The 23,507-nt window shown below is 32.5% G+C and overlaps 2 protein-coding genes across 2 annotated transcripts in view; both read right to left on the bottom strand.

The window, feature by feature from the left end:
• Positions 1–23,507, bottom strand: part of LOC128175648 (uncharacterized) — a 90,727-nt gene that overhangs the window by 39,116 nt on the left and 28,104 nt on the right. The window lies entirely within an intron of this gene.
• LOC128175646 (uncharacterized) lies at positions 2,574–22,855 on the bottom strand. The gene is made up of 12 exons (XM_052841438.1): positions 22,803–22,855; positions 22,604–22,716; positions 16,346–16,472; positions 16,024–16,203; positions 13,738–13,896; positions 11,707–11,773; positions 9,740–9,864; positions 9,581–9,632; positions 6,606–6,673; positions 5,776–5,817; positions 5,061–5,165; positions 2,574–2,772 (listed from the first exon to the last, which is right to left on the bottom strand). Exons 2-11 carry the CDS (start codon positions 22,640–22,642, stop codon positions 5,089–5,091), a joined length of 936 nt encoding a protein of 311 aa, XP_052697398.1. The 5' UTR covers positions 22,643–22,716; positions 22,803–22,855; the 3' UTR covers positions 2,574–2,772; positions 5,061–5,088.

Below are 23,507 nucleotides of genomic sequence, written 5' to 3'. Positions count from 1 at the left end.
ATACAAGACTGTTGATGCACTAAATTTGCCCAAGACTTCAAGCCATAAATGACTACCAGTAGTTTCATTACCTCTGACAAAGCTACTTCTATGCAAGTGCATTTGAACTTTCATCCTGATGTAAACTATAAGTACGGCTGTAGACTGACTTATGGAAGACTGAGTCTCTAAATGTAAATGATAGGAAAACTAAAACAAAAACTCAAAAAGTTTTATCTTAATTTAATACATGTAATGAAATGGCCTTTTAATATCACATGAACATTTGCTGGTCAGTACATGTATATAAAAATACACAAAAATGAGATTCTAAAACAATAAAATTGTCAATACATGTATTGAGTACATCAAGTGCAGCAGTATGTTCTTCTACAGAACCGAGTATTCTGTAATATCACAATATACCTACATGTATATCATATGCTCAATCATTATATAGAGGTTTAATCAGTATATTACCAGCACATGCAATACAAATTATCACAATAATACATGTATACATCTACATGTTTTTTGGGAGATTACGTCCTATTAATCTTCAAATTTATCTTAATTATTGATTTTAATCATAACACTTCTGTAAGTAGAGCATGTACTTGCATTAGAAAATTGTGCTAAAACTTTTATCTTAATACAGTATTGAAAAAGTACCTAATAATAATACTGAAGTCTATCTAAGATATGCAAAATGTAAATCTTAACAATATGATATTCAGTATTGTTCAGTATGAGACATATTAGCTGGTATATATAGTTTAATTATTTGACTTAACATGTACAGTAACATTCACCGGTATTTAAACAGTACCTGGCAGCTAGCTTTCTGGGACTAAAACCATCAAGATCATTACCAATTGAAAGACATACAGCTTAATAACAATTAACATACATGTTTAAAAAAACAATGAATGGTTCCGATGTATTCACAGTACACTCCATCAATAAATAGATAAAAATTTGAGCACCATGAGAAACTCATTTTTATGGCACATACTTTCAACAAATCTACACAAACAGATCTATCAACAAACATAATTTTTTATACAATAGGAGTGAACATTTTTAAAAATATTCTTCTTTTCCAAAAAATTTGTACAGAAAATTTTTAAAAAATGGCACAAGGTTGCAATTTTGAAAATTAATTACCACTTGCATTTCAATAATTTGATATCCATTCTTTTAATAATTAAACCTCAACAAAAATATACATAGAGTGATTTTTTAACTTGCATCGATTGCTACATGTATATTGCATGGTCTTGTGACTAATGGTATTCAAATATATCATTTGGACAAGAAATGGCATCATGATTTAAGGAAGACGCACCTAAAATAATTTGCTTTGCCCTCATACATGTAAAATTGCACCTAAAAGGAATGATTGTTATGAGCATTGAATTCTCAATCACATGTATATAAATAAATATATATGTATAAATGTCTGCATGTATAATTATGAAAAAAAAAAAAAACTCCTCACAAAAATCAACTTTGGAATTCTGTATTGTAACATAATGAACATTAAATGTACCATTGTAAATACTTTCAAATAACTTAACTTTGGGACTAAGTTCTAAATACTGCTTTTTAAAGCTATCAACAAACATGCAACTCACCGGGACCCATACAGAGATTTAAACCTGTTTTGCATAGCTTTTCAACAATTTATTGACCACCAAGAATATTACTATAAAAAAATTCATTCCATGTCTGATTTTGCTAGGTAAATAATACATTTGTACATGTATTCAACAATGTTTAAAATATAACTTTTAAAAGTTTGAACTGTAACAATTAAAAAAAACTTCCCATGTACCAGTAGCATTCAAATGTACAATTTCAACACTTTTCTACAAAAATTTACTGAACCTAAGTTACATAACCTTCCTAAATAATATGCATGTTTATTGCTGAGTAAGCAAAATAACCTGTCAAAAAACTGTCAAACTAGCTTTTTTTGTTCAATATTTATATATACATATACGTTTATTTAATAATCATCATAAACTGACCAGAGCAAATGACTATTTAAACACAGACCAGAAAATAATCAGCACCTCTGTGTTTCTGATAATTAAGATACTTAATTAAAAGGTCGCCATCTCAAGGAGAAACAACAGAATTTACAATTAAGGGGGCTGGATGGTCCAAGGCCATTTATGTATAATATTAATCTCATCCAGATGAAGATCTCTGAAGAAAGATAAAGGAAAATGTTCAAATTCTAAAGCTTAAATATTTGGACTTTTTCTTACTTAAAAATAATGTATGACAAAAAAAATATTCCATTTGAAAATCTAAGGTAAGTAACGTAATTGATTGCCAACCATCAAGCCCTCTTAAGTTTGTTGGGATCAAATTTTAAGGAAACAAAATTTCATAATACATGCACAAACAATAGCCAGTATATTGGTAAATATACATGTATATTTTAAACCAGGTCTCCATTAATTCATTATTTTGATCCCACTACAAGCATGATATGTGTGTGTGTATACACAGTTGAACTTCGATATCTTGAACACCGATATCTCGAATACAAGTTTCAGCCACTTATTTTTTAGTATTCTCGAATACTCGTATATCTCGAAGTTTTCAAACAGTCCCATCTAGTTCGAGATAACGAAGTTTGACTGTATATAATTAAAAAACTTTTTTTTTTTTTTTTAATTGTTTTTGGTTTTCTTCTCCAGTCCATATTATTTTTATTTATTGTTTTTGGTTTTCTTCCTCCAGTCCCCTCTTTTTTCACATGTCTCAAACTTAAGAATCCTACAAAAGAAAAATTATACAAACTGCACTTTATGAAATATACACACATAATGTAATAATAAGAGTACATTTAAGATATTGAGCCAGCAAGACATAAAGTTTTCAGGAATCATCAACATGAAACAATTTTAATTTTCAATATTTTCTTTAATTAATAGCAGAAGGCTATAGATCGAGTTTGAACAAAATTTGATCCCTTTGAAGTGCAAGTTATATTATATTCTTCGATGTAGAATTGAAGTATTTCAATTTAGCAAGTACAAATAGATGCATACATTGAAGAGCAAATTATTTGCTATTTTCATGAAGATGGTCCTGTTGGAAAAATCTATGAAAATTTCATGCATGAATTTTTAATGCAGTTATGATGACTATGATTACACATTATAAAGAGCCAAAGCTCATAGAACCATCATATTTTAGAAAAATAGCTACCGGTACATGTACAGCGCTATGACAAAAATATTTGTGAATTTTTACATACAGAATGGTGGAATGGGGAATAATTCTAATTATATGCTGAGTTGACAGATTTATTTTGAAAAAATATTTGTCAACTACCCCGGTAGTGAGATGAAAACGTCAAAAAGAAAAGACCTCAAATTCTTTGAAAGCTGTCAAAACATGATCATAACTGGGATAATAAGACTTACAAAAACTAGTTGAAGAAGGGTTTGAAAGGACATTTCTAGTAAACTTAATGAAAGCAGAGATGCTAATAACTCTGTTCACCCATGGACAGTCCTAAGATTTTTGCATGATCGACATGTTGTTCAGTGGGGAAAAATGGTCGTTTCTGCGATCAACAGGAAAATGTGTGTTGCCTGATGTTAAGAGAGAAGAAAATTACAGTGAATAATTATTGCAACTCTGTCATATTTCCTGATGAAAGTTAGGTAGTTTTAGGAAAGATTCATTGAGTGTACGTGTATCAAACATCTAAAGAGTCCTAGCTACTTGCTGAAGTGCATGCCCCCCCCCCAGGCAGAGAAGGCTTTCACTTTTGGTTTTGGTGTAAGAATGCATCTCCTACCACTATGCATGGTTAATGGGAAAAATAATGCAGTCAAATACATTTCCATTTAAGAATAAAAACTTCATTGTCCAATGCTTCCTCAACAAAACCCATCATTTTTCAGACAACCACAAGCTCGTCCACAGAGCATGTTTTACTCAATACAAACAACAAAATAATATTCCTAATGCAATAACGAGCTTTAAATATCAAGACTTCCAAAGAACTGTTCCACACGACTTTACACATCTGAAATTCCTTTGATGAAAACTATATCAAATCTATTCCCCATCAACTATTAGCGGTAGGTAATCAAGTCTAAATTAAGGCCACCACACAAAGTATTAATAAAGGTAATTCAGTTATTTAAACAAATTATTGTTTGCATTAACAAAGCACGATGTTTTATATGTCTGCCATTTGAAAACTGTGAATACTTTGTCATAGCACTGAATATCCTACGTTTTGTCTTCATATGTCCTAGATATCACATTTTTAAGAGGAGTCAATCTGTAGTTTTGTGTATCCAAAACAGAAATAAAATATACCTAATCTTTCATATCTTTGGATCTAATAAGCATATTTTCCCCTTTTAAGAAATATGGGAAAAAACATATTTAGTACTCTCTTTGTAGGGTCTTGTCTCCATTTTAATTTAAAAAAGGAGTATATATTAAACAGGGTTAAATACACCTATTTTTAAAAAATGATGACCAAGAAACAACAATTAATTAACAACTGTAACTAATTTGGTGTCAATAACAGTGTGTTGCCATACATTCAGACACATACTCTAGCGTAAAAACCAACTGCATTTCAAGAAAACTCTTATTATCCAATTCCAAGATTTTAAAAATATAATCATCAATTAAAGTTTTACAGTCCTTGTACGCCTAGATTCCAAAAAATCTACAATTTGTCAACCTACATTTTTTATTAAAACTTGAATAGTTAATAGACTTAACAGAACAAAATTAAATATATTATCCGATTACAAAGCAAGTGTTACTTTGGAATCATTTGATTTCATGGGGGCCAATTTTTGTGGATTTTTGTTTATTTGTGGGGATGTTTTTTCATGGATGCTTAAGGTTTTAGTTTCAGAAGGTAAACGAAATCTTTTATAAGTAGTTTTCGTTAAGGAAGTAAATTCATGGGCAAGGGCTACCCACGAACACCACGAAAATTGAGCCACCACTAATTATAATGATTGCACAGTATTAACCTACATGTAGCTCTTTCAGAGTACCGTTAAGCTCTTTTCTTGGAGTACCTTATTTCCTTGCTGCAAACTGTCCCAACTAGACCATACTGGTGGCCTCTGAGGCAACATTGACATTCTGTTCCTCTGGTATTTCATTGAGCTGATCGTTCACACCTGCAAAAGAGATCCTTAAATAAAACACATAATTGACATCATTGAAAAGTTGCTTGAGATTAGTAAAGTGGAAAAACTGTAAAGTTTTATGACCCTAAGAAGAAAGTACAGTTTCATTAACATCGCCCTGCTAAAAATTCTTTTAAAATTCTTCAAAAAATATCACAAAGAAAATTGTAATGTTATTTTGCAAAATAATACTAACTCTTGAGAATTAAAAAAATACACACAAATACATCATCAGATATTCACAAAAGATAATTGTAACATCATAAACAGTGCAGATCTCCAATACCAGAATTCTCCAAAATTCTAAACAGAATTCAAGACACTCATGCATGTATTTTTCAGTTTTTTTATGCCAGGTAAATAAGTGAGGCAAGTTGAAAATGGCCAAGTTAATGTCTTGCACCTCAAAATTTGCGATGGTTTTCAACCAGATTATAAAGGTTTAAATCCCTTTATTTATTCATTCATTCATTAGAGCAATCTGATACCAACAACAACCCATCAAGAGATGAAATTCTATATTGGTGTTCTTGAAAGAGTGACAATTTAAAGTAAGTCAGTTTATCAGCAAACTACAAGAATATTTTTACACCTTCCTCACCATTATTCGGGACTGTGTTCTTCAATCTTTGTATAAATTGGCCTGTTTAAAATAAAATAATCTTTGAATAATGCTTTGTTTCATTGATAGAGTCATAATACTTAAAGATGAAATAAATTTTTAAAAAGATAAGAAGATTTTTCATCACTCCTCAGTTGTTACTAGAATATATATATATTGTAAACCAAATTTTACTAGTGTGCGAGAAATTTTTCTTGAGGTTTGCAAGAACCTCGTAACACAATATTTTTTAACGTGAACTACTCCTAAAAAGTCTCTTGAATGTGAAAATTGGTCTACCGCAATTTAGACAGTTTATCTCTGGTAAAAAATAAGTACTCCATTTTTTTTTAAGTCCATGCAGTTACCTTACAATCTACAGAATAATATGTTTTCATTTGAGCAATCATAATTAACAGCTTGAAGCAGCAAAGCGTACATTATACATTGATGAATCATTCTAAAAAATGTGTGCCTGCATGGATTTCACCATTTTATTTAGTTTTCACAGGACATATTTCCTATCAGTGCAGTGGTTGTCATTATTTGAGTAACTGTAATGTCACCCTCTTTCCTTGACAGTTATGTTTATTTGTTGGCAACAACATTTCCAATAAACAAGTAGATATTTCAGTTCATATTGAACAATATACACAAAATAACACATTATAACATGCATATGATGCATAGAGTGACCAGGAATTTTTTCTTCTAAAACTTAAACCTAAGATTGGCTGAGACACAAGTTTCAGAGTACAAGTATTACATATATATTCTCCAGATGTCATCAAATTGATCTAGCCATTATTGTATTGTTAAGACATTCTTACCAAACTTATTCCTGCAGCAAAGTTTAATGCCCAACCATACACCAAGTATAATCACTGCCAGGGATGCCCTGAAAAAAAAATTGATTTTGAGATTTCTCTACCTTGACTTTTGTACATAAAGTCCACACAATTAAATGGAAACTCTTTTTATATATGTTTAAATGGTATAGTTATTTTATTCCTTTTATTAAAATTTGAAGAAAGGAAAAGGGACATTCCCTTCCAAAGGCCTTAAAGGTCACCTGAGTACACATAGCTCATACAAAGACCTGTCAAGGAATCTCACATAAGCATTTTTAAAATTTAGCCTCATTCTGGAGTAAAAGTAATCAAAAATATGGTAATGACCACCCCATCTCCTACTTGCTCTAAAAATTTTCACCTCCTCTACCATCTGAAACTTATGGCTCAGATTCAGCATTCCAGCATTTCAAGTGCATATCAGTATCATAAAATGCACATTCTAGTCATAGTGCACGTGTTTTCCTCAACAAACCTCCCCAGACAGCAAGGTAAAAGGAGGGGGACTGTTTATAGAGGGGATGTGATATACATGTACATTAAACCAACTTTTGTTCATGTTTTCATGTCATCGGGAATATTTCTCGCCACGAACCAGTCATTGTTGTATGGTCACGCGAACATTTATTGTTGCAAACCAGCAAAGTAAATTGTGAAATAAAGTTGTAGCGATTTGTAAAAGTTTGTTTACAGTAATATATTTACTTCCATAGAGGATGATTCCTTCTGTTTATGGAAACTTACAGTTAATTCATAGCTCTATAGAAACAGCCAGACTGAAATCTACACCCTCCCCATTTATGTATTGGTTGAAACCTACAAAGACTGAAACTGACATGACTGATACTTACACGCCACGTTTATTAATAGTTTGTTGAAACCTACAGCAACCTAAGATAAATCATGGATTGCATGAAATAATCACGATGATGTCAGACTCGAATTCCGATAGGAGACATTTGGCTGTTTCTTTAAGCTAATTAACGTATTGATGAACATTTATAGTAATTTAGTGAATTTTACTTACTTTTCACGATCAATTCATTAATTTGTTAAAAGAAAGATCTAAATATAACAAATGAAATGCTTTCTTTGCTGATTCATGCGGGTTATGAAGGTAGCGATCAGTTTGGGAGCAGCAGATCATTTGTACAGTAAAACTCAGTTATAGAGAAGTCCAAGGGACCAATGGATTTTGATTCTTTGTTATATCCGTAATTCGTTATATCTGTATAGCGAATTCATAATAATAACTATAGAGAATTCACTATATACATACGAGATGATTCTGTAAATCTTTTAAAATAATTGAAATAGGCTGGGGGTTGAGAGGGCCGCCTTGAGGACTCTCATGGGGTGCAGGGGCAAAGCCCCTGCTGGGGGGGGGGGGGAAGCCCCCTGCCGCTGACAAAATTTAAGCATTAGTAAACTAAAAATAGCCTTAAATAAGTGACAGAAATGGAAGTTTACAACTTTATTTTTTATTATTTACAGAATGCAACTTTTAGAGCAAATGCTGTTCAATGGCCTTCCATCCTCTATTTCCATAGTTAATGGCACAGAATACATCTAGCTATTCCAGGTTCAATGGTATTCTGAATATTGTTTGATATTTTTTCCTCCTTAACTTGTCGTGATAGCTAATGCCTTTTTTAGGCATTATTAACACTTTTGTCTACAAGTTTGACATCATGTTGACAAGGAATTCTCTATCACCCTGACTTTGCATTTACCTTACTAGGATATAAAAGCAAACGTCTGGCTGATGCAGACAAGATCACGGACAAAAGAACTTAATTTTTTTCAAAACCGACAAAAACAGAAATGATCGGAAAAAAACAAAAGCTGGAATATCGGAGAGTACTTATAAATATCAGATTCTTTGATTCAAATTAGCAGAATTCCGCTTAATATCAGAAAAGAATCATCACTGTACATACTATGTACTTTTAAAAAACAATCATTATTACATGTATATAAAATTAAATACTCCTTAATAAAAAAGATTTTCTCCACAAAGTTTCTGGCACTACATTTTTTTTTCATGGAAGCTAAATAAATAACATGTTAATATGGCTGTTTTATGTTTCATATCCCTAACTAAGAGCACAAATAATGGCTTTTTATCGGTGATACACAATATTTTATACAAATATATAGACATCAGTATGAAAAAATAAATATAAGCATTGATTGCTTAAATGTTAAATGGTAGTGCAAACTTATTTAACTATAAAGAAATTCGTTATAAAAGTGTTAAATTTTGTTATTATTCATCTCTACTTGACTCAAAATCAGTTTGCTATATCCGTAAATTCGTTATATCCGAATTCAATTCGTTAGAACCATAAAATTTTGCAAAGATTTGTTAAAATTTTTACCAGGAACTCAAAAAACTATAGTCGAGAAATGGTTATTTTCGCGTTCGTACTAAACGAGTTTTACTGTACTAATAAAATAAAATGCTGTATAAATATGTTAAATAAATGTATTAACTGTATTCTGTTACATTATATACATTTTAAAAAATGTATATAACCTGCAAAAGCAGGTTATATAAATTTTTTCTGCAATGTCATCACCTTCATACCTTGCATGAATCACCAAAGAAAGCATATCTCATTGTTTAAATGGACATTAACTATGCATTTAGTTTTCCCCACATGAAAATTGGGATTATTTTTGGATATTTGGCCCACACCTATGAGGTCCCAGGGGTGGTAGAGCCATGAATTTAGATTCCTCTTAGTATCGAGATGCTTCACCCCAAGAATGGTAACAATTGGCTTTGCAGTTTTTAAAGAGAAGAGAAAAATGTAAAATTGTTCCCTGATGTTGGTATGCACGACGACGGATGAAAATCAATTCCAATAGGTCACCTGAGTAACCTAGGTGACCTAAAAAAAGAAGATTGAAGATTAATGCAAGATCAAAATTGTTAATTCTATACTCACAATGATGCTACAGCTATAATAAGAATGTTCAGATCCAAACCACCATTCTTGTCTAAAAAAAAGAAAACATGTAAGATTCAAGATAATTATTCTAACAGTTCCTATGATAAGTTGAGCTACAATGATTAAACTTCATGGGATATCTAACATGTAAGATACCTTCGTTAACGCTTGGAGGTGTGGTGTTTCTGGTGACGACTTCAGTCAAATTATTCTGGACGTCTGTGGCAGGGGCTCCGGATGTGGAGGGTGTTGTTGGCTGAGTAGTGGTCGAGTTGTTGGTACTAGGGACACAAAGTGTAGAAAGTAATAGAAAACCAAATAAAGAATGGTCAACTTTTGACACTAGCAATAAAATATATATATTTGTTCAGATTTTATTGTGATTCTTTAACCTAGTTAATTTAAGTAAAAATCTCGTACGCAGTGTCTGTATGCATATGAAAAAAAAAATATGTCCGATGGCCATTATGCAAACAATTTTTACAAAGTACTAAGAAAAGCCTGAGGAACTTTAATCTGATATAATAAAATAATAAGCCATCAAACCACAGATTCAGCATTCAAGCCTATCAGTTGTATATATGTATCATAAGATGCACAATCTAAGCAAAGATAGAATAATATTTCAGAATGACCATCAAAGGGCACCTGCTCCAAAAACCTTAACCTCCTCCAGCATATGGAACCTATGGCTAAGATTCAGCATAATCAAGCCTGTCTATAGTTCATGTATCATAAGATGCACCATCCATGCAAGTTTGGTGAAGATAGTTATGACCATAATAACTTAGATATGGCCATCAAAGGGCACCTGTTCAATCATTGGAAATTAATTTATGGGTCAAATTCAGCATCCAAGTCAGTGAAAATAGGACCAATAATAAAACAGATATAGGACCTGCTCCAAAAAATTGAACCAGGTCTGGAAGCCAACGCCAAGGGTGTAACAGGGGTAGACACTATCTTAAAATCTATGGTTGCCTGCAGGGCTACCAAATTATAATTCTTACTATCCCTGTCCGTGAATTTGTAGCCCAGCAGCCAAAGTCTGCTGGCCGAACGAAAGGGGTAGGTGCGGGAGGGGATTTCCCCCTCCTGGCGGGGGGCGGGGCACAGGAAGCCACCCCCGGGAAATTTTGGAAATAAATATGCCAAATGCTGCATTTTGGCTGTATTTTTTAGCAAAATTGTAACTTTATCAATAAGAAGTAAAATGATTTTTTCACCTTAACAGAAGAAACAAAATTTATTTAGGCAAGTAGGCCTATATTTATCTGTCAATTTTTTAATTTAAAAAAAAGTACTGTTACCAAGATTTCATCTGTTCCATTTGTTGTTCCCGAATAAAGAGATTTAACTCAAGACTTATAACTCATAATAATGCCAAATCTTTAAAGAAAATTGACACCTGGTTATGTTAACAGCGGTAGAACCATCGGTGATATTCTTGATCCAATAGGCAATGCCATATTTTTCCTAGATCAATTGTCTACATCGGTGCACCGCTTGTTAATTTACTGACGTTTCAAACACTTTGATAATCCAGATTTTTGATAAGTTGGACCAAAACAAGGTCGAACAAAAACATAGTAGAGAGACCGAGTTATCTCGCACCGATGATTCAAAATCTTTGTAGCGAATATTTGGAATTTGTATATTACATTTTTAAAAATATTTAAACATTGCTTTGACTGATACTGTGGAATCATTAGATTTCGTGGTGGCTCAATTTTCGTGGAATTCGTGGGTACCTCTCATCCACGAATTAACATCCTCCCTGAATTAATAAATTATTGTAATAAAGTCATATTTCCTTGGTAGGTTTAACAGAATACACGAAATTACGTCCCCACGAACTTGTAAAATTTAACAAAATCCACGAAAATTGGCCCCCACGAAATTTAATGATTCCACAGTAGTATGGTATTTAAAATTTCAGTAGCCCCACAGGACAACCTTTATAACTTGTTTGGTAGCCCGACCACAAGTTACAGTTGTCCCGGGCTAGCGGGCTACCGTTAGTGTCAAACTCTGTGTAACATTAGTCCCCTCCCCCCTTTTGACTTTGTCTTATTAAGCTAAAAAGTGATCAAGTAAAAACTATTTATTTTCATATGACTTACTATTTTTTACATGCACCATATCCTACGTAAGGTTTAGAGTACCCCTTCTCACACTTCTGGATGCTGCCTAAAATTAAAGAAATATGTGGCATAAAATCATACAAGTATTTCTAAAATATCATCCAAGAACAATAATCAATATCTAACAACTCGCAAATTAATATTAAATATTTAATTATCACTTAATATATATAAATTCAAAATATAAAAGCGTACTGAGGTGTTTTTATATCATCAGCACTTTGGTTAATCTTAAAAAAATGGCATATAGCAATCTCAGTTTAGCAATGTTGTATCTATTTCAAATATCATATCAATACATGTTGTTTGAAAACAGCATGAAGCATTCATTCTTATGCCAGGGCAGAAATTTCTATCTTTGGGATCTAGTCAATCTATACAATGCACATGCACACACATGCAAGATCTTTGTGAGCAGTTCAAAGGATCTTATGTTTTTAAAAGATAAGAGTTTTGTCAATTATAATGTAAAAATATTATATTTGGCGTGAATGATATTTGGCAGAAAATAGGGCCATGAAATCAAGAAGAATATGTACAACACTAACAACATAAGATGCATTGAATTGGCATTGTTAAAGGAGTTTGAAAAGACTATGATATGTTTAGAATACATGCATTAATTTTTATATATCAGATAATGTCGGAGGAAAAATTTCTACGTAATACTTGTAATTTTAAAGGTCATTACATGCAGCAATCCAATTCAACATGCAGACAGACTGTGACACTTCCATACAATTGTCATACATGTCTAGGAAAGTTTACCCAAGGTCTCCCAAAACCAACAGCACACACTGTCCATGTCTGCTGCACCACCACTGAAAGCCCCGCTAAACCAAGTAAGCACTTTTCTTACACCATATACAGATTCCTTTTCCATGTATGTTTAAAGCTTACCGAAAGAAGAAAAGTTTTTTGTGTAGATTATTGAGCAGTAATTCAGTATTATTTGTCTTCAACCTTCTATGCTTTTCTACACTATAAAAAAGACCTGAAGAAAAAACTTCAATGTCAACAACTGGTCGTCTTTGCTGAATGGATACAGAAACACTTTAGTTTTGATTAAAATACATTATATTTTTTGTGCAAAAGCCTGTTCTCAAAAACACAATGTGTGTTCCATGTCTATTTCAGCAAATTTCATATTGTTCATGACACATATAAAATTGCTCATATGTAACAAACAAGAGGCCTACAGGCCTTGGCGGTCACCCGAGTACCATAGACGGGCCTGTCAGAAGGTGTCAATTTTGCATTTTAAGATAGATTTTAGAGTCTTTATTGCATATTGCTTTATTAGGTATAATTGTTTAAATGTTAATCATTAATAATACTTGGTAGCAATATCGGGGACATCGTGGCATCATACACTGATAATGTTACTGCAGTTTTATACGCCATTTAGAAGTGATAAGATCGACATGTCGTCTGAATCGACGTATCGTAGGATTTTGTTAAAATTTTGGCTATCGACGATTCGTCGGGAAAATACGGTAAGTTCTGAAATTATCCTAATTGAATTTACACTTATAAAACTGCTTCTATACCATATTCTAAACATGTTGAAGATCTAACAACAAGTATTCAAATTTTTCAGTGTCTTTGTCTGTTAAAACACTTTGAATCCATTTTGTAATTAACAGTCCAAAAAATTTGATTAACATATTGTTCCAGTGCAAGTGAGGTTTGCATAATTAAAAGAAATTAAAATCACATAAATATGTCAATATTATATTTTATCGTACAACTGCTGAAAATTATACATAATTATAAGTAATAAGGAATCATTCCTTGAATTATATGAGATGATAATTTCGGTCAGAGCATGATCAATTTTATTGGATTTGACCACTTCCAGACCAAAATTATCACCTCATAATACTCAAAGAATGATTCCATATGTATTTCCTAACATAAATTCCAAATTACCAGTTACTCACTTCACTTATATTAAATATATTCTAACTTCACTAATATTAAATATATTCTATTTTCTAGAAAACTTACAATTTGGTGTCAATCCCCAATCTACTGGGATATCAGATTCTGCCCCATTCCATTTAACACACTTTCGATAGTCATGACCACAGTAACCTTTATTTGCATTACAAATACAGATCTTCTGTGCTCCGGCGATACTGCATCTATGTCCATTCACAATGAAACCTAAAAAAAAAAATCACAAATTTGTGAGATTTACTGTTACAAAGTGACAAAATTTTAAAATACTCTATTTAAAGAATGATACAAATGGTATCTTTTAACTACCTAAAGCAAAAGAAATGAATTACACTTCTTTTCTGTTCCTAACTCACAAATTATACATTTTTTTATGTCCAAATTTCATGATTTGTTGTGATGGTACGTCCCATTGACAATGCATGGTTTTAATTCCACAGATTTCCCAGATTAATCAATTTCTTTTTTAATCAAAAATTATCATGATTTTTAAAAAAATATTTTATATGAACAGAGAAAATTTATACCATATAAATATAAATTATTATAATAGTAACTTGATCCGAAGGGTCTGATCACGTCTTAATGCCAGGGGTGGATCATTGGATAAAACGAGAGGCAAAGCATCAATTTTGATTACCTGCAGGTCTGTAGCCCCCGGTCTGAAAAAATTCCAATGGACGACCTGGGAGCTACAGTGCCACTCATGGTAAAAAAAACTGCAATTTATGGTACACAAAAAATACTGCTAGTTTTGGACTGAATAACCTTATTTTCACACAAATTCTGTGGAAATAATTGGTACAAATAAATTCTTCAGTCAATTAACAATTGATATAGGTACTTTATTTGCCGAAAACTTTTTCTTCAACAGGCTTACAAACCTCAAAAATTGAAGTACGTTAAATTTGTACCAATATCAAGAGTTAAAATTTTTACATACAAACAAACTGTTCCACTTCACTTTAAAGGCGTTGGTGATGGAGTTTTAAAAAATATAAGAGGCAAGTGAAGTGATGATATCAGTAGTAAAATGTCAAGGAATCTTTTGAAATCAATTGTATGTAAGAATGTGTTCTGAAATAAGGTTCATCAGTCAAAAACTAGTACAATAGAATTTGTAAGCCATAGATTTTTAGCATGGGAATAATGATAAGTAACTGTCTTAACAACTTCGATGCTTGAGAAAAAATAATTATACAATAATAATGCAATTTATTCGCAGTGGCTTAACAGGTCAAGACCACTAGATTTTGTGATGTCGGCATAAATTTGCATACTAAATTAGCCATCTGTTTCCTTTTATCGACAAACCAATCAGATGAATGAGTTGCAAGGCATTGTGGGCCAGCTACTACAAGTTTCAGTATATACAAAGTGTATTGAAAAATATACCATTTTGAACTGTCCTATTGGAAACTCATTTTGAATGATTTTTCAGAGCTAGTTTATGAAATAAATATGGACAATTATGTCTTTCAATTCTATGCTCATATTTAAAAAATACTGCATATGGGGCCTTATGAGGCCAACTTCTTTATATATCCCATTGTAAATGTTCAAAAGAGAGGTATGTCCTATTGAATTAGAAGCAGTGAGTACCATTTTTTCATGTAATACCCCAGATTTTTTGGACAACATTAGTAGAATGTGGATTCATATTTTCTTCATGCAGGGACACTCATCAGATGCTTAATTAACGTACAAAATGCGTACTATATGCTACATAACTTGCACTCCTGCATTTGTATATTTCTTTTACTGCAGTGGCTATTTATGCATGTTTAAAATGTACAGTTACCTGTATTTATTTCTAGTGCACCAATAAACAGTTATGCAGACAGTTTTTTTATTTATCAAAATCTGTTTGTTGATACTGATCAGTTTTTGAAGCAACAATTGATCAACTAAAACAACAGTATTGTTCTATGTGAGCATGGAACAAAGTTAATAGTACATAATCTTTCCTTTGTTACCTTCAAAAGTAAAAATCAAGATGTACGAGTATTCCGGCAACCAATAAAATATTGTGTATAAAACAGACAAAAACCATGTGCATTTGTTGAATCGTAAACACAATGTAAACCATCATGCTCTGTGTCTCTTTTACTGGATTGGAGAATCTGTTTGACGTAATATATTGTCACATGTTCAATAATGCTATCCATATAAGGTAGTGTACCCGACCTGCTTAATGTTCATGAAAACTTGTTTTATTGCAAACACTTGAAATTAAAGACACTGCAATGTTTTCCAAGTCTACGGAATCTATAAAAGAACTAAACTCTTTTTTTATGGTTTCAGGTTTCAACCAAAGATTTTTGTTGCACTTACCTTCTGGGCCACAATCACATTCAGGTTTTGTACAGATCTGGTGCTCCGGTAATTGATAAGGGATAGTAATATTACCAGTGTTTACTCTGTCTAAATTAAAGGTATTGTTCCCACACGGAACACACTCATCTTTCCCAGGTTTGGCAGAGTCGGTTGAATTGCAAAGAATGAAATAGTGATCTACAAGTTGAAAAATAAGTTTGAATTTTTGAGACTGATTATAAATATAAATATATAAATATAAATTTTCTGTGAATTTTAATTATGTCAAAATATCATTAATTTTGTAAAATTCTGAGCATTGAAAAGTGATTTGACTTACTGATCTCACACTTCTTTGGTATACAATAAAAAGACCCTCTTTGGACCACATGGGCCTTTGTCTCTGTCCCATTAGTCTCTCCACTGCTTTGTACCCCAGGAACCAGTCCAATGGAACAACCAACAACCTGTGAAAAACAGATTTTTAGTGCCAAACTTTTATACATAATATTTTTTTATCTAATTTTCTTTAAACTGATAGCCTAATAAAAATGTCTTTTAAAACAATTAAACTCAAACATATATTTACAATACATGAAACACAAACATGTACCAATTATCCGATTAACATCATAGAGCATCCAGATTTTAAATAAAATAAAGACAATTCCAAGGAAAAGATACAATAGCTAGGATCCTAAACAACACCCAATGTCTAATACCTCCAGCTCTATACTCTATCCAAGCTAGGTTACTATTCTCTTCATTTTCGATGATTTTTTCGAAAAAATATGCCATACATCAAGGAAGCACAATGTGTATATAAATATAAGGGGGACCTCAATGATTCTCTTTTTGACATGACATCTTCTATTTACCCAAAGAAATTAACAGGGATCTCTTACAGAGATTTACAATTGAAAAACCCTGCATCTTTTTCCATGCAGAAATATAAAGTTTATCTCACACAATAATTCAGTATAATCAAATTTGCAAATCAAAATCTTCGAGATTTTTTATTTTCTTTAGTCATGATGTTCAGTTTGACAATAAAGGGGCCAATTAAGAGATATTTTTCATTCAAATGTTTGAATCCGGAAGTTTTTATGAATATCAAATATTTCAAGCTAATATGTTGCTTAGACATCTTAACCCTTGCTCTGCTATATTGTTATCAAATTTAAAGAGCACCTGTGCTGAATTGTTTTGGGAAAATCACATTTTGATGACATAAATTCTTCATCAATGCATAAAATCTTTATTTCCAAAGATATATAAATGAAATTTTCCAAAGTTGTAGAGCATGGTTGTTTTGTACTTTTGAAAAAGTTTGCATGAATTTCATAAAGAATTGTTGCCATGGTAACCATTTTATTTACTAATTGCAGAAAAAACGTTAAAATTCCTTTTAAATTAGCATCAATTTTATTCATGGCAGTGAACCAAAGGACAATTGATTTAGATATGATACAAAAATAACAAAATAATACAAAATTAATTCATAGTCATAAAATTTTCATTTCAATGAACTAATATCACCTTGTGATTTGACACAATTTCAAGAACATTTTCACACTTATCATTAATTGAATTTTTATCATATCACTGTAAAAAGTTGAGACCAATCATTTTACAGGTGGCATTTTTTCTAGGTTTCTTAAGAAGATATTTCCCAAGGTCACATACAAAGAGGTCAAGGTCACCAAAGCAAGTTAAAACTCAATACCACATTTTAAACATTTATAATGCGTTATTTATGCTGACTACTTCATCAATTACATTTTTTCATGCACAGTGCTTCCAGTTTGTTGAAATTTATGTTAATATTATTGGCATACAATTTCAGAAATGATTTGAATTACTTGCATTGTAGGAAAAATATGTTATAAAATGATCGGGTCAGGTTTTTATTCTGTGCATAGAGCAAAAAATAATGTCAGAAAACCTTGAGCGCTGACACAGTTTTCCATCCAACTTATCTGTTGATGCATCAGTACATTTGATAGAAAAAGAGAAGATAGTTACTTTAATAATAGCATCAAAACTTTACAGAGGCACTGTACTCTAAGTTAGCTTGAGCTTCAAACAAAACTTCATACAACAAAATATAAATCGGGCATAACATTGCATAGCACTGCATTCTTCAGCTAATATGCATTTATATGATCATACATGTCACTAAACTTTTCAGAAATTTGAAAAGTGGTTGACATTTTTTGGACAAGTTGAGAGCCTTCAAAACCAACAAAAATATATCTAACATATTTCTGCATGTACATGAAATTGCTATTTAAAAAGCAAAGTTATTTAATACCAGTTGTTTTTTAAAATAACCATTTAAGGCAATTGTGTATAACGGTAAAACAGAGTATTATTTGAATTTGGAATTATTTTGGTTCTTGGAATTCAGGGCTTTTAAGAAAATTGCCCTTGGTTAGACTAACTTAGACAGGTAACATGAATTTTTCTTATGGATAGTCTAACTAAGGGCAATTTTCTTAAAAACTCTAAATTCCAAGAATCAAAATAATTCTGAATTCAAATAATACTCTGATGTATTTATATAATCATTTTAATCATGAAAGCATTTCTATTTTATATCATACTTATTTCACACAGAGAGAAAAGCGGAAAAGACATGTACCACAATAACAAAAGCTCAATTAACCTTCAATAAAAAGAACTCTCCTCTTTCCTCTTACATGTATAGTTTATACAATTGAAATTACTCTTCTGTTGAAGAATTTGAACTCAATCGACTTCTCTTGTAGGCCAAAAGGAATTCCTGCTTTGTATGATAAATCTCAAAGCAAGGAGAAATGCATAGCGACACATTACACTGTCTGCATTTGTAGCTGGTCATGTGGCCACATCGCCTTTTCCGCTTCTCTCCTGGTCTTAATGGGGGTAGCATCTCCCTCTCTGCTGGTCCACAAACAATGCACTGGCGATGAAGAGGTTTTTCTCCTTCCATCAACTTGTCCAAAAAATGTCTCCCTGTAAGTCTCTCCAGAACTCTGGGGGCAGGTCGTCCAAGTGGTGTTGTAATACTCCCTCCAGAGCTCTGGATGAGCTGCTCAACGAGCTTTCTTCGGAAATGGCGCTGAACCATGGCATTGTTGAAACTGCAATTTTCTTTGTACAAAATATAAGAATTTACAATTGCAATATTGATAATATGGAAAATAAGTTTTTTCCACCATTTCATAGTTTTGATGCCAAGTTTATAATTTTCCACCATTTGGTTGCTTCTATCAACAGCACCCATTTTTTGATCATAGACATGAACCATGGAAGGCCTAACTTTTGCTTCATGATTTCTCATAAAGTCAGGTCTTCTAGTTTCCACATTGACAGAGGTGTCAGTGGTGCTTATTAGGTACACAGCCTTTGCATCTAGATATTTTAAGCAGCTCAAAGGTCCATATGACATTGTTGCTGTGTCCCCTCTGTTGCTAAGCTGAGCTTTCTTTAATTTGTCTGGGATACCTTTCCTGTAACTGCGTACAGTTCCAGTTGCTCCTGTCCCGAGGACCCACAGATCCATAAAAAGACGCGGTGAACTGTAGTAATTGTCGCAATAAAGAATATGCCCTTTTTCAAAATAGTTTCTCATTAAATCCATTATAAGATCATATGTTGCCCCGTTTTCTGATGGCTGTACAGATTTTTTACCAGTATATAATTTAAATCTCAAACAATATGCATTTTCTGAGTCACACAAAACATATGCTTTTAACCCATATTTGACTGGTTTGTCTGGACTATAAACACGAAACGATAAGTTGCCTCGCCAGGCAACCATACTTTCGTCAATGGCCAATGCTTGGTTGGGTTTGTAAACAGAACGAAACTTTGTAAGGATTCTATGGTATAGGGGGCCCAGTTTAGAGGTTCATGGCCCTCGACTCCACGTGGAATATATTTATCATTGTCGTTTAAATGAAGAAAGGCAAGAAGGAGTAAAAACCTATCCCTGGACATAACACTGGGGAAAAAGGGAGTTGATGTCACTGGATTAACGGTCCAGTATTCGGAAATATCCATTTGTGTTATGATGGCCATTGCTATAACAATGGCAAAGAACTTCTTCATCTCTGAAGCTGTTGTATCCCTTCATTTTTTAAAGCGAGATTTTTCCTTTAATTGTTTGTTTGCAAGAAATTGATCAGCGTATTTGTTTGTTTCATCAGAGATATTTTGGTAATCAAAGTCATCTAAAAAAAGTTCAAAATATTCGATCGGAGAATCAGAATCAGAAACTTCTTTTTGTAAACCTGGTTCCTGCTCAAAACTTAACGGTAAGGGAGTCCTATCACCTTCATTCCAAAGTTCACTATTCAAAACATTGTAATTGGCATGAATTGATTCATCATCTAATTCTGTAGTATTTAAATCCTCTAAATCAAAGCCTTCAAAATTGTCCTCACCGTCACTATCGCTATCTGCAAAGATTTCTTCTATTATGTTATCTCTGTCGGCCATAACGTCTATAGGGCATATTGTTTACATATATTCAACAGGGTTTAATTGTATATCTCTCATGAAACAAACAAATATTCCACTCAATTCAGTTTGTATTAACACTGAAAAAACGAAAACAAGCAATAGATTTCATTGTTTAATTTATAAAAATGGACATTTTTGCCAATATATCATCGAAAGTCCAAACGATACAAAACAGCTGATCGCCGCATCATATCTCAACTTCCGGTGCCGTTAGATCAAGTGCTTCCTAAGATTGCGGCGTTATTTCCTTTAAACTAGTTTATACAAAGAATGATGTGTTTATATATACCTTTCAAATGTTATATTTACTATCCTTGCTATAGTATTATCTCCTATTTACGTAATTAGATCACCAGACACCAACAACGAAAACACGTGTGCAGCAGCCATTTCTGTCGCGTTGTTTAAACGCCTATATCATTAACTAAATTTCCCTCCAAATTTCCAAATAATAAAGCATAGGTGTTACACCATTGTTTTGTTATGGTAATACAAATTTTAAACGTGAAAGGCAATTAAGCTAGTGTTTATCGATTCTTTCTTCTTTTAGTATTGAAAATTATAAGAATAATACAAGGTGGAATCCACCTACATCTATTTTTAACTGTATACAAAATGTTCCATATAACATAACATTAGAAAAATACTATCAATAAATGCGTAAAAATTATATAATGAAGAAAAAGAAATATAAGTGTACTTGATATGAACATTAATAAATACAAGAGGGATATAAACATGCGATAAAATTTATCGGTTGATTCATATCAGGGTACTGAAAGTCGGCGTCTACTATCGCTTTCACTTTTAAAAATGGCGCCGATACAACACATTACTTACTGGAGAAAAATGCAAAAAAAATGTAACCAAACCTGTATGTAATCATTTTATTTTAATAAATCTTAAAATTATGGACCAGTATTATATATTTCAGAGACTTTTACCGGAAAATAAGAGCAATATAAAAAAAAATCATCCAGACAAAATGTGATCGTCTGTTTTTCATTGAAACGCACATATATGTGCGCCCCGCATGGTAGCGCACACTCTGTAATGCGCACATATATGTGCGCGCAGCAGAGCAAGGGTTAAGACAAACTGCGTATTTACGTCAAGGACAGAGTATAAAACCACGGAACATTAACTGGCAAGATTGGAAATATACAGCTTACGTCAGTTTCACTTGTTACAGTCAAAACATTGAAATGGGCAGGAACAAATTGACACGGACGTCTGAGAAAACATTGGATGGAAACTGTAGTTATAGGAAATGTATGTAGTGTATTTTCAATCCACCTCAGCATTTCTAACTAGCTAAATAATTTAAAGCGATGGAAAAACATTTAATTAGTATCAGAAAACCGGTTGAAAAACATTTAATTTCATCAGTAAGTAAAAAATCAGTGACTGTGAAAAGATACCAATTCGGAGATATTATTTATATGCAGGGCAAGCATTGTCCGATGACTTCTTATATGAAACATTTTATATACTCTATTATTGGATATAATTTTAATCTTATAAATGGGAACTTTGATTGTTCTCTGTGAATAAACCCCGTTTCAACTATGGCCCCACTTGATTTCAGACTTGTGAGGACTGATTCTCTGAAGTCATCGGACAATGCCTTAATTGCCTTGCGTATTATATTTGCGGATTATATACTTATTTGGTGAAATAATTTTTTTTTCAATCATTTGCTGATACTAAACATAATGTTTTCGATCGCTTTAACCAGAGACATAAATAACATGTATAGCAAGTTTGAAGTGCTGAGTAGGATTGAAAATACATGTCCTACAACTACATGCATGTACAGTTTCAATACAATGTTTTCTCAGATCTATGTCCGTGTCAATTTGTTCCCGCCCATTTCAAATGTTTTGACTGCAACAAGTGAAATTGACGTACGCTGTATATTTGCCAGTTAATGTTCCGCGGTCTTAGTACCGGTAGATATAACAAAATGTCAAAAAATGTGGTGCAAGAAACGTGGTTTCATCTTTCACCAACCCTTCGCCACAACCACCAACCCCTACACTTCTTCCAAAAAATGAAACATGAAATAAAAATAAGTGCATCTACTTACGAAGCATATCAGAATACCGGTACATGGAATGAGCTTCATATCTACACTACTACAGTATTGAAGTTCACGTTTCACCAACTTTTGACAACACTTTTCTGGCAAGTTGCTTCCACCTAAAAAATGAAATAACATATAATTCTCGTTTCTCTATAAAATGTAAACTGTATTTCTCAGTAGAATGTTAAGTCCGAATAATCACCCTTTCAATAAAATTGCTCAGAATTATCTAGATCACTGCCACTATAAGTCTTGCGCAATAACGCAATGACACGTGTGGTTTGATAGGCGATTACTAAAAAAGAAGACCGAAAGGTGGATGAAATATTTCCGGATAATTGCATATTGTAGTCTGACTGGGGAGGCTGTTTTAAAGATAATTCTGTTCGATGATATAAACATAAAAAATTCCATTCATATCTGCCAAACTGTAATAATAATAATAATGAACTGTTGGGATCATAAGCAATAGATATTCTTTACAGACCCGTTAGTGCCCCTTTCTGATTTTTTTTACTCGGAGGAACTGCGTGGGATCCTATGGGCGGATTTAAGGGGGGTTTTACAACGCACTTTGAAAAATTACGCACATTTATTTTTTCAAAGTGCGTTAGTAATTAGTTTTGGGACGAGTTCAATGCGCATTGAAAAAAAATATATCTAAGTGCGTTAATATCGTCGATATTAACGTACTTTGAACAAAAAAGTTTCTCGATTAGAATTTTTTCTTACGAAGTTTGATTAAAATCAGATCCTTTGGTCCGCTCTAGGCCTAGTGTAGCGGATCTAATCAGATTGAACAACTCCGGGATTTGAATTATCCAAATATGACGTAAATTAACTGCATTGCTTAGCAACTGTCTTTTCCTTTTCTTTTTGTATGAAGCTAATTTACTTTTTAATTATT

Source organism: Crassostrea angulata, chromosome 3, assembly GCF_025612915.1.
Source record: "Crassostrea angulata isolate pt1a10 chromosome 3, ASM2561291v2, whole genome shotgun sequence".
Lineage (NCBI taxonomy): Eukaryota > Metazoa > Mollusca > Bivalvia > Ostreida > Ostreidae > Magallana > Magallana angulata.
This window is presented reverse-complemented; position numbering and strand designations above follow the sequence as displayed.